The following is a 12,853-nucleotide window of genomic DNA, read 5'->3' as shown; positions in this document are numbered from 1 at the left end:
TCTAAGTTGTCAAGCTGGTTTTACTGTGAAAGGTGAATAAATAAAACTGAAATGTTTAAAAATGCAAATTTAGATGCCAGCAAATATACCCATGGTGGAGCCCAGCTGATGGTAGTCCCACTTTGGTTGAAGCAACTGGTGGTCAATTGTTTTTTTGCCAAGAAGTCAAAAACTTTGACTGAGCCTGAGAAGAGAAGCAGGATAGTGTTGAACCTATACAAGCAAAAACTCAACTTCTATAACTTCTAATATCTAATACTAATGACTTAAAAATATCATCAAACTCAATCTAAACACTGAGGGCTGGTTTCACCTACTGAGGTTTCAATAAAACCTGAACTCAAATAATCTAATTATATTAATCATCACTAATCTAGTGTCTTCTTAAAGCAGAACCAAGTAACCTTTTCACCTTAATAAAACCTTCTCGTAGTTCCTGTGAGGGTAATACAAGTGTTTATGGGGTGATTGGGGGGTCTTTCATCTCTCCCTGCTGTCTCTGGCCAGAAAACCACACTTGCAACTTTCCCTGCCTCCGATCCGGTGGCAAGACGTACTGCTTTACGACAGCCCAGTACAAACTAATGCTAGATTATGACCAGCCCCGTGGCTGCACACGGTTGTCTACAAATTCACTTTTCTCAAACTTATATCATGGTGGAGGCTGCCAAAAAAAGGCAGAGAAGATCTTTGTCTGAGGAACGGAGCAACTCCATGCAGTGACAGCTCAGCAGTAACACACAGCAATCACACACACGGTCGTCGCGGCAACAGGCACGCACACTCGCAACCCAGCCCTCCATCAGGCAGCACACACACAAATATTCATCCATCTATCCTTCCATTTTCAGAGCCGCTTTGTCAGCACACAAACAAACACACCACATACATTGCCACACTCCCTTCCGTGTTACTCCCATTCATTTATTTCACTTGTCTCTCTTCCTCAAACTGTTGACATGGTCACATGGGACTATGTGTGAAAGCACCCTTAGTGTCACTGTTGTATTAGGATTTTTCAGTGATCGATTGCTACCGTCTTGGGAGAGAAAAGCATGTAGCTGTGGCGTGGGGCAGGTGGCGGGGGGTGCAGAGTTTTTACGACAGTGGCATAACCAAAAGGAACCTTTAGGGGCAGCGCTAACTGCATGCTACTTAGTTCTGCTTTAAGACTTTATTCAAAATCTGGATGCTTCTTTGTTTGTCTAGTTCCAGACAACATAATACAGTTTTAGACTAATGAAATCATGGACTGGTCCGATCATGTTTTGATTAAGATTGTGCACATTATGCAAAAGGTGATTGTAAATGTGGAAATGATCGGAAAGGGGTTAAACATTTAGCTATACATTTCATCAGTTAACATATGTTTGTGTGGCACAGGAGTTTGACCTTTAATTTGGAATTGAGGGAAAAAGAGAGAAAAAACAGCAAAAATGTAAAGACATCTAGACAATAGTTCAAGACTTTAGAATTGTACGTATTTGTGTTCATATAACACTTCTAATGACACTCAAAGTGCTTTACAGAAACCATAATTAATTCACACCAGTCATAAAGGTGGTGGTAAGCTACATTGTAGCCACAGCTGCCCTGGGGCAAACCACGCCTATTCATGCACAATTCATACCCATTCATACGAGGCCATGTGTGAAAAGTGCCTTGCCCAAGGACACATAAGCAATGACTGGGATAGAGCGGGATTTTCCCCCGAAATTAAATCGAGGGAGAAAGTCTGAGCAATATCTGCAACGATAATGCTAAACCAATAGTCGGAGCACAGACACGTTGATTAAACACCAGTTTTTACAATTTTTGTATAATTCTGTATAACCGGCCTCTGGCCAAGTTTAGTATAATTCTTTTTCGAGACCTGGATTATAGTAAAACTTCAAAAAAGGAGATTATGTTAAGGATATTATAAGAATCTGAGATTATTCCATACTAATCCAAGGAAAAAAGCAATTTCTGTAAATGTCAAGTGTGTGTGTGCTTGTGTGTGTGCGTACTCACGGTCAGGAGCTGTCGTGGCCATGAGGTGTGATGTTTTACAAACATCCAGACCGTGGATTGACCCGGCATGGAAAGTAAACAGGCACTCTGGATCTGGAGTCTGCACATACAGATGTAACCACAGCCTTTGTTTCACTGTTTAGGACCCACCATCACTTCTTAATAGCAAGCCACAACACAAATGGAGTCATATTTTACTTCTCAAATTCATTTAAATAACATGTTTTGTTTGAACCTGTGATCATAAAATCACAGGCAGGTTTAAACAAAGATAAGGGGCCAGCCTAAACCCTGAAAAATATAAGGTGGTCAAATGTATTTGGCCCTATAGTGTGTCTCTGGCTGCCATTTGTATATGCAAGCTGAAAACTAGGGGAAAAATGTGGAGTAAAAAATACATTACAAAATTACCTTTTCATTTGAAAACCTATTTCCTAATTAGTGAAAAGCAATGTTAGTTAGCGGGAAAAAAGTACTAAATTGTTGCCATGTGGTGATGCCTAAATAGACTGTACTCTAAGAAAAAGTTAGTAGTAATACCCTTCAAAATAAAAGCAATGGACTTTCACCCACAGGCAAATAGCCTACTTAGGACCTTTTACCTATTTATCCCTTTTTCTCATTATATATTAAATTGTTTTTAGTCGTCTATCATTAAATATAATTCTAAGGACTGAAACTAAACTAAACTAACTCAAAATGTAATGTAAAAATGGTACAATGCTGTTACGCCTGGAAAGGCTCTACGACAGACATCTGTGACCCACCCCAACAGTTGAGACACCAAAGCCAATAATTGTCGGAAATAAAAAAATAAACAAACATGTAAATGATCTGAAAATCAATTCAGGGAAACCATCTTCACTCACAGTGTTGGTGAAAGAAAGGTCCAGTTTCCAGATGGCTCCATTGGAATCCTGTAGGAACACACCGTACAGACTCTAGCGTTATGGTGCATTGTAGACACAAGTGTTGATGATTTTGCATCTGACCTGGGCAAACCAGATGAAGGAGTTGGGCAGGGGGCTCCTCACCACAGATGACAGGCAGACATTGTGTCCAACTACCAGCTCATTAATGGGTTCCATTTCTAACCTTCCACTGTGTGTGTCAGCCATGTTGATTTTCTCAATGTCCCAGCCCTGTGGCAGAGTTACATAGTAAGACATACACCTTACATACAAATAGAATAATGGTGTGGTTTCCACATGCAATAACAGATTTGTTCTTTTAAGGGTCAATTCAAAAATGAAATGAAAGCAGCTCCAAATGAAGAACTAATAATGAAGTTCCTTCATTAGTTCAAAAGTAATGAGAGACTTGTTCTTGTGATGTTGATGAGTCATACATTGACAATTATTAACACAATAGTGGTTTGTTGGCATCAGTTGAATAATGCTGTGTGAATGAAAGTGTCTGTAGGTGGTGACCCTGTGACACACTGGCATCCAGTACAGCAGAAATGGGCAACTTCTATTACAGCGGGGGCCACAAAAATATGATAGTTCGATCCGAGGGCCACATTATCCATATTAATGTCAGCGTTCATAATAACAACCAATCTGTTCATAAATAAAGGAATAAACAACAAGGTTTTTATGTGAATTTGTATGTTGTAATTTTTTGTCTTTTGTTTGTATTTTGTATATTTTTCTGTAATTTTGTGTATCTTTGTTGTTTTGTGTGTTTTAGGAATTCATTTTGTGTAGTTTTTTTTTATTTGAGTGTTTTTTTTTTGTAGTCAATGTTTATGGAGTAATTTTTGGTATATTTGTTGTCCTTTTGTGTATTTTTTGGCTATTTATAGGTTTTTAGAGCAATTTTGTGAATTTCTGCTGTTTTGTGAGTTTTTCTATTGTCTTATGTGTTTTTGAAGTCATTTTGTGTGTTTACTTTAGGGGCCACACAATATTAGACAGATAGCCGCCTGTAGCCAATACTGTCTCCTGCCTTGTCGGCATGAATAAGCTGCATGTGATCCCCTATAAACCTGCTCAAAATAAAAGACGTAGAGAAGATTAATCGTACCCTGATCACCCCATCAGAACCGAAAGTCATCAACAGTCCATCTTCTAAGGAAAAGGGCTGTGCTGTCCCCACATGACAGCTCTGCCGCTCTATTCGGCAGATCTCCACTTTGATGGCCTCTCTATCCCACAGCAGCAGGTTACCCCATTCTGTACCTGTTACCACCTAACCAGGAGAAGACTCAGTCAATTCAGAACCAAAAGCACTGGTGAAGTAAGAAACCAGTCAATTTGTTTGTCGTGAACCATTAAATGGACCAGAATATTAATGGTATTAAAATCATCGGAGGAAAATGTAGTTAAAATCTGTCCCTAACATTTGCTTATTGGCCTTATGTTCAGTAAAAATATAATTGACCTGTCATTGGTTTGACAAAGTTGTAGCTATATATTTCATGTGTTTTCTGACTTAAGAGAAAGAATGTTTTGTCAGAAGTAGGGGGGGTTTAGTTGTTTTTAACATGGGGGGACAGGAGCGGAGAGTAGAAATATTTGCGTACTAATGGCACCAACAAATCAGAGCTGTTATGAATATACACAAACTTGACCAAAAACAAATTGTGACATCAAATTATTCACACAAATGACCTTTATCTGACTTCCAGAAGCTAGTACAGAGATAGTGAAAATTATAAAAAGCTGTCCCTGTGAATCCTTATTTTTCTGCTCCAAATGAAGTATTTAACAGTGCATTTGTTTTTAATTTCTTTACTAAAATGCATGTGTCTTACACTACATCAGCAACAAGATGGTTTCTACAACTGATTTTACTGTATCAACCGGTGACAGAAGTCAGGCTCAGTTTAAATTGGTCACAAAGCCAGAACACATCTCTTTTCTCTAGCAGAACTTTATCCTAGTTTCCTAAACACATGAAGAAGCTGGTTGTAGGATCTGTATCAATTAGCAAATGCCACATTAGGATTGTCTTTGGCTACAAGCATGAAAGGAATCTGAGCTGAATGTCATCTCTGAACTGAGAAAGTTATAATGCCAGGTACTGCATAACTGGAGCAGGTGACCTACCTTTCTATCAGGAAGCTCCACGAATCCCTCTACGTCAGTGGCTGATGTTTCCCCAAAAAATCCCATAACCCCTTGCAATTTGAGACCTGTGAATGTGGGAGAAATAGTCCAAAACCTAAACAGGATGCAAAAAGAAGAAATAAAATCACACAATGTCACATAAGGTCTTTTTTCACAACAAAAGTCTTCACTAACTAATGTTTTTTGAAGGAGGTAGAAAGCAGGATTTTTAAATCCTGGCCTGAGGAGTTTGTTGATTACTCTGATGACTTGAAATATGCATTTGTAATATTAATATTTTTTCATCCTCTAAAAAGTCTTTATCTTCATAATTATGACACTCCTGCCAAATAACATGAAGATACATGACAACCTGAGAAAATAACAAACATGAAAGAAATTCTTTATGTTTACACAATGCAATGATATCAGTAAACAAGTTCTTTACAGACAGACACCACTCTTTAAAGCTGGGGTATGTAGAATCGTGAGGCGCTCCACGCTCCCCTCCTAAACAAAACTTGTGCGCACGCGCACACTGTGCAACTCTTTGCGACTGTTTTCTCCATAGAGACGAGTAACAAATGTAGGAACTTCATCTTGTGTTATTGGAGAGTTTTCTGATGTTTTCGAGACATAAAAGCACGTATCACTCACTGCTGTGAGGACAATAAGAGGGTCAGAGTCACAGCTGCTTCGCAAACACAAGCAGTCATTTCTCAGCTGAGCAGAGCAGACACTGCGTCCACACTGCAGATGAATTGGGTCTGTTATTTCCACCTTAGATCATTTTTAATAAGCTAAATATTCCGTCTGTTCTCACTCTCTCTGACTCGAGGCGGACTGCGCTGACTGAAAGCAGACCACTCGCAGTTCGCTGCACACACCGACCCTGTGGACTCTGTTCCTCCTGAACACGTTTTTGCCTTTATTCTGTTGCTTCTCCATCTCGGTCTTCCTTTTTCCTCTTGATTTGCCGTGTAACTGCTGTGCCAAAAGCCGGATAAGAGACTTCAGCTAGAATATAGAGCCATGGGACTGTCCCTACTCTCAGATCCAGAAAGCGCATCAACTTTTGAAGAGCAGCTTGAGCAGCCAATAATAATGCTTAAAACAGCTCATGAGATCACCCTGTTGGTAGAAACATCTCTGATTGGCTGAAGTCCAGCATCACACTCGTGCATTTTTAAAGATCATTTACAGAGCCAGGAGATGGAGAAGAGATTCACTGTCCACTCAGAACACTGGATTACAATATGCAATACAATATATTAAAAATGATTATGGATTTTTTACCAAATAAAACAAAAAAAAAACTTACATACCTCAGCTTTAATCAGTGTGGACTCGTAATAACGGTCACAAAAGCTTAAATGTTACACAATAACCTTGCCTGGGAATTGTTTGAAAAGATGATGCTCAATTCACGTGTTCCTTTGCAGATTAGTTGCTTTTAGAGCTATAATATATTCTTTAAACTGAAAAACTAAAAAAGTTAGAAAAATACATTTACATACATTTTTTTTTATGAAGCATAATTTTATTAACACGAGTATTTCTTTTTATGATTTGCTTTTATAATTTAAAAATGTCATCTTTTTCCCCCATACCTGTATATTTGCTGGAATTTTCCAAATATTTATCAAACTATTTTTATATCTGTTTATTTATTTTAAAAACAATGTTTTTCCCTGACATTTTTCAAAGCAGTGATTTGTGGTGTTCAGTTTGTTAGTTTCAGTGGAATTTTATTGGATTGAAATGCCAAAGTTCAAACTCACTAACGTGTCCTGATTCAGTATATAATCCTTTTCATTTCAATAAAACAGCAGCTCAGGATTAAAAACAAATAAATACGAGATTAAACCGTCAGGGCTCTAATTATAATGAACAAGTTCAATATTTCTGTTATTGCATCAGAATCAGAATCAGAATCAGAATCAGAATCATCTTTATTCGCCAAGTGTATGTTGTACACACGAGGAATTTGACTCGGTCAACTGTGCTCTCTCCAATAGTGAAAACAAAAATTTTTCAACAATAAACAATCAGCTAGAAAAGATGATAATAAGTATAAACATAAGTATAAATATAAACAGTAGTTAGACTAGAATGTGCAAATAACAAGATGATAATAATAATAATAATAATAATAATAATAATAATAATATAAAAAATAATTAAATAGATACAAAATAAAAATTAAAAAATAAGATAAAAGAAGGAAAATAATAGAAAAGAAAGATAATAATAAAATATAATAATAATAAAAGGAAAATAGTGCAGTAGAGCATTGATAAGTAGTGCAGTAGAACATTTAAATTAAAGGTATGTACATGAACATTCTCAGTGTCAGATTGATCCAAGGTTGTTATGTTTGGTTCCAGGGTTTTTTCACCATAACAAGATGATATCAGTCAGATTGAGCTGTTTGTCATTCAAAGTGCTTTGTTTCCCCAGGAACCTTGAAGCTTTGAACTAGTATTTATCATAAAAATGTGCTCTTTTTTATTTCAGTGAAGTACATAAAGCTTTATTCATATTTACATCTTAGTCGTTTACATAAAATACCTTCTTGTGAAGAAAAGCCACACCTGGAGCCACTGGTGCTCCTGCTGCACCTTCTGTACTTAGCCTGGAATCCATCCGAATCTCCTTGTATTATTATATCATGTTTAATACAGGCGATTACAAAAAGTAAGGAAGTGGGTGTGGCTTATCTCCAGGCTAGTCAGGGGTAATCATTGTGTTCCTTACTTGACGTGTCCAGTTCCTGATGAGGTGAGCAGTTCTGGGTTGTGTGGGGAGAATCTGACTCTATAGACTTCTTGTGAGGATGCCTTGCACCTCAGCATCACTTCCTCATGTCTCCAGTCCCACAGAGTCAGCATGTAATCTGGGGCTCCGCCCACACTGGCCAGTATGCTGCCATCCAGGTTAAAGTCCACAGAGCTGTACACTAGCTCTGTGCCTCCTGCACACATGGCAAATAAGAAAACAGCCTCCATCATCCAAAATGACAAAAATGCTTAATAAATATTATGTATCATGTTTACCTCTGAGGATGTGGTAGAGTCTCAATGAGGGATATTCATAGACGAGTATTAGAGGCTGGTTTCCCTTCTCAGCTATGACAAAGTACTCATTACTGGGATGAGCCTACACACAAACATACATAAAGATATACATGTGATTAATATTAGTCACAACAAAAGAAGCTGGTCAGAAAACTGGGGACAGAAGACTGGAAGTGGCCTACATTACAGGTACTTTGTTAAATATACATTTGTTGAGCAGAGTATGCATGATAACATCGTCAGTGTGTCAGGAGATCAGCTTACTGTGATAGCACCTATTCCTTCTCCGCTGCAGGAACGCAGGTATCTCTGCTCCTTGGTGTGAACTTGCAGCAGTACAAGCAGGTTTCCTGCTATAAACACTAGAGTTCTGTCATCCAGCAGCATCAGGTTTGATCTGCGCTCGCTGTCATAACCAAAGGAGTGACTGAGGGACGGATGGATGAGGACCATAACCTGGTAATGCACTGTTGACTACAGCCTCACTTTATACAGTTACACATACTTCTGCCAAACTTACAGTTATGACTTCAATTATCCATGTTCAATTACAACTAAATTGATTATGTTGACCAGCATTTTTTCCAATTACAATTGTTACGTTCCCCTTGAATAGGCGGGTATGAAAATGGATGGATGGACGTTCCCCCTGTACTCAATTACAACTAATCACACTTACTGAGCCTTCCCTTTAATAAAACAAAAAGCCCATAAAACATAACCTTTGACCCAAGTCATAAATCAGCTAAAATACACAAAAAAATATTATTTATCATCTAATTTGTTTCTCATTTGATGGTTACCTTGTTAGGCTTCCTTATCAATTAAAGTATTGGTATCAATATTTTTGATTTGGGCATCTGAGTCTTTTTTCTGTCAGTTATGCCTAGATTTCAACTTTTTTTTTTTAAATGGTGCAATGAAGGGGTAAACTTGATATGAAATACATTTTAATAATGGTTTACTACATAGGCCTACGTGTGAACCATATATGGTTCACACGTAGGCCTATAGAACCATAACTGGTTCCCCAGTTATGTTTAATTACATTGTGAATGACAGTTTTAACTCATATACAATTCAATTATGATTACAACCCTCCCTATATAATAAAGACTTTCTAACCTTTCCTTAGGGAGGACTGGTGATGGTCACAAATATGCAATAAAATAAATTCATTTATTAAATTGCAATAACAAAACATGCATTGCTGTCTTAAAAAGATTGCACTTTTTGTAGTGTTGATCTTTGACAGCATGTGCAGGCAAAGAAGAAAAAAAACGAAAAACAACATATTTTTCAATTGCGATTTAGATTTTAATTACATCATAATTTTAATTAATTACTATTTACGCAATTATGTATATAATTGATGCCAACCCTGCCTCTGAGTTCTGCCATGTTCTATTCTTAAGGCATCCCTTCTCAGTTAAGGTCAACGTTAGTGATATTCAAACTTTTTCAGACCAAGGACCACTTAAAGCTGCAGTATGTAGAATCGTGAGATTGGCATTAAAAAAAAACACGCTATCCCCTCCCTTTGGCTCAGAGTTCTATTAGCGCCACCAATCTATCTTCAGTTTACCATGCCTATGATTTTCACATAAGATCGTAAAACACACACCTGCATAACTACGAAGATATCACAAAGATAGCCATAAAGTAAGTCAAGCCAGTCTGGTGACAAGTGTGAAGCTTATATAATGGTGGTGGCTGTGGACAGAGGGCAGGAGTGAGTGGTAATACCTAAAACAGGTATTTGGAATCAACGTGTCTAAGATTAAGCCCAGTTTTATCCCACAGCCCAAAGCGTGCCAGTGCATCGTAGACCAATGTATGTGCAAAAACCACAACTGCAAACCCAGGATCCCAATGCGAGAGGCAGCCACCACCCCCCACATATGTACATTTGTATTTATTTGATAATTGTTTCAAATGATTAACCAATAAATAAATTAACAAAGCATTTTTATTTTTTTCTAAAGAGAAAAAAATGCAAATATTTTCTGCTAGTTGGACTGAAGCCAAAACTTTTGATTCAGAAAGTGAGAATGTTCTTTTTGCAATGACTGAAGCACTAGGTTTAACAACTGATTAAAATGAATCAAACAAGTGGAGGATACGAAAGGTGCAGGAGATCCACTGGGATGTCTGAATCTGGGCTGATGAAGGGCTTGGACTGGAGCTCTTCATACTTGTTGTTGTCCATGTCTGCAGAGAGAAGCTTCTGAGAAACAAACTCTAACTCTGACTCCACTATCAAGTGTTCACAACCTGTGAGAAAACAGGAACCAAATATATGCCAGTTGTTAGCTTATGCATAACATTAATTCACCTTATGTTCTTACAATAATTATGGAAACCTGTATGGATACTTTCATTCCCTTAAATCAACTTTCTGTTATTTGCACTAAGTAGGATTGCAATAAAATTAAAATGTAAATGTCAAACTTAAAGATAAGCAACGTGAAATTAACAGTAAATATGCAACGTGTTGACTTGTATATAAACTGTAAGTACATTAAATAAACACATGTGCTTCATATATCCATTTATGTTTTAATTTAGGCTGTTTTATGATTTAGGAATTAGGGCTGGGCGATATATCGAGATTCAAGATGTTTTGAGTTTTTTATTTTGCCGATATAGGAAACTATAATATTGCATATATATAGCATATTTTGTATCAAAATACTAGTTTTAGGAGTTGCTGCTTTTACTTCTCAGAACAGAATGTAAAGCTCAGTTAGATGGATTAATGAATGCGTCCTGACCCAGATCTACCCCATAACAAGCTACACTACAGAACTCACTCACACATACTGTCCTTTACAGGTGAAAAAGCCAAAAGTGGCACATATCGTGCAGCTGTTTGTTAATAAATGTTAACCCTGAATTATATTTCTGGTCAGACTTCATTTGATAAAATTATCTAGATTTATATCATATATTACCTTATTGAGAAAAAAATATTGATAGCGGGCACCAGAAAAATGTTTCCCTTATTTTCAATTCCAAAACTTGACAGGTATGTACATGCGACCCTGTCTAATTCAGTAAACGGACAAAATGACTACAACAACATAGAAAACTGTAAACAGTTTGTTGTTTATCTTGCTGGGAGAACCTAGTGAGCATTAGTCTGAATGATGATGGTCTCACTGGAACACTTTTATTACACACGTACCTGTGGACACCGGAGCACGTGCAGTTTGACAACGTGCAGTGAACCAAGTGCCCCCTCTACTGGCACAACATGTAAATGCACTTACTCAGTACGGTGGCTCTGTAAGCACAAACATAATAGTCATTTAGCAAAAGATCGACAAAAACAACAAAGAATACTTGGTCCAAAAAACACACAAAATTACAGAAAAACACAGAAAAGTACAACAATACTACACAAAAATAAAGTCAAAAACACAGAATGACAACAAATATAGACAGAATTAGAGAGAAATATACAAAATGACTTCAGAAATATGGCAAATTCTGGTCGCATGAAATGAAAAACCAGGCACTTTTTTTCTTTTTTTTTTTTTTAATTTATTTAATTTTTGTTCTAAAAAAATGATTTAAAAGATATCTAGAATTTCGAAAATTAACGCGTTTGTAGCAAGGAAAAAGAAAAGAGTGATTATTTGATTTTCATTTTATTATTCAATAATTATTATTGAATATTAAAATGAAAATCAAATAATCACTCTTTTTTCTTTTCTTTTCTTTTTAATACACACTGATTTTTATACACTGACCCTTTTTAATTGTATGTTGTCTGACAGCTGAGAGCGTGTTTGCTACAAACGCTTGCTAAACGTGCTTTATCCTTCACTTGCAGCTGTTCTTTATGCTGTTCTCTGTGAGCTTTTAGTTTCAAATATAGAACGTGTAATTCAAGCAATACATTTTGTTGCTTAAGCTTTCTTTCCCATAACGCAATGAATATATTTAATAGAAATATAATTTACAGTCATGACCAAGCAGACATTAGCTGCACGAAGTGAAGTTTCAAATAAATCACAGAAGTGTGTTTCTAGTGGTTGTATATAGTAAATATACTTACAACAAGCAGTTGTTTTTCCAAATTTTCCGAAGTTTTTCCGCTCGTGAAATGACTTCTACAGTTTCCTAAGCCAGTTGTGAACCTTTGCTAAGCAACAGGGTATACGCACCAAAGCTTTATGGGTAATGTAGTTTTCAACAAACGAGCTCGTTTTTGGCTCTGAGAAAAAAAGGCATTCTTTAGCGAAAAACTACCTTATCGTTACGTTTCTGAACAAACCCTTTTTAAAAAATAAAATAATCCATAGCAGATTAACTTGATCCAAATGTGTTTTGATCGTTTTAATGAAAAAATAAAATAAAATAAATTGTGGTAAAAACATGGAGGGGCGGGATACATAAAAAATGGTGTTGTTTTGTAATGTTAGCATAAGCTCCCTAACAGATCACAGTTATAAACCGATAAATTAAACCCACACAGTTGATAAGGTTTGCTCAAGTAAAACATATAACTCCTATTTACTCAAAAACAACAGAGACTGTTCAAATGTTTAATGTTTGATACACTTTGGGGAATGTAAGAAACAAAGCACAAGAAAGAAAAGACAATGGAAATGAAATGAAAGAAAGACTCCTGTGAGAATTACGCTGCCATACTTTCCAACCCAGTAAGTGGCAGTAATGCTCCCTCAAAGTGGTTGCCTACCG

The 12,853-nt window shown here is 36.8% G+C and overlaps 1 protein-coding gene and 1 long non-coding RNA gene across 2 annotated transcripts in view; both read right to left on the bottom strand.

The window, feature by feature from the left end:
• Positions 1–8,647, bottom strand: part of LOC114473681 (cilia- and flagella-associated protein 44-like) — a 44,013-nt gene extending 35,366 nt beyond the window's left edge. The window contains exons 1-9 of the mRNA XM_028463446.1: positions 8,408–8,647; positions 8,123–8,225; positions 7,824–8,040; positions 5,067–5,181; positions 4,042–4,206; positions 3,006–3,155; positions 2,883–2,930; positions 2,014–2,113; positions 90–184 (exon numbers count right to left, since the gene is read on the bottom strand). Of these exons, the coding sequence (XP_028319247.1) occupies positions 90–184; positions 2,014–2,113; positions 2,883–2,930; positions 3,006–3,155; positions 4,042–4,206; positions 5,067–5,181; positions 7,824–8,040; positions 8,123–8,225; positions 8,408–8,596 (1,182 nt within the window). The 5' untranslated portion in view covers positions 8,597–8,647. The remainder of the gene's footprint in view (positions 1–89; positions 185–2,013; positions 2,114–2,882; positions 2,931–3,005; positions 3,156–4,041; positions 4,207–5,066; positions 5,182–7,823; positions 8,041–8,122; positions 8,226–8,407) is intronic.
• A 1,637-nt stretch (positions 8,648–10,284) lies between these two features.
• Positions 10,285–12,283, bottom strand: LOC114473093 (uncharacterized). The gene is made up of 3 exons (XR_003675216.1): positions 12,207–12,283; positions 11,331–11,429; positions 10,285–10,417 (listed from the first exon to the last, which is right to left on the bottom strand). It is a non-coding gene; the product is annotated as an uncharacterized LOC114473093 (long non-coding RNA).
• Positions 12,284–12,853: the final 570 nt, after the last annotated feature.

This window comes from Gouania willdenowi, chromosome 12 (genome assembly GCF_900634775.1).
Source record: "Gouania willdenowi chromosome 12, fGouWil2.1, whole genome shotgun sequence".
NCBI classification, from domain to species: domain Eukaryota; kingdom Metazoa; phylum Chordata; class Actinopteri; order Blenniiformes; family Gobiesocidae; genus Gouania; species Gouania willdenowi.
Note: the sequence above shows the minus strand (reverse complement) of the source record. Positions and strands in the feature narration are given on the sequence as shown.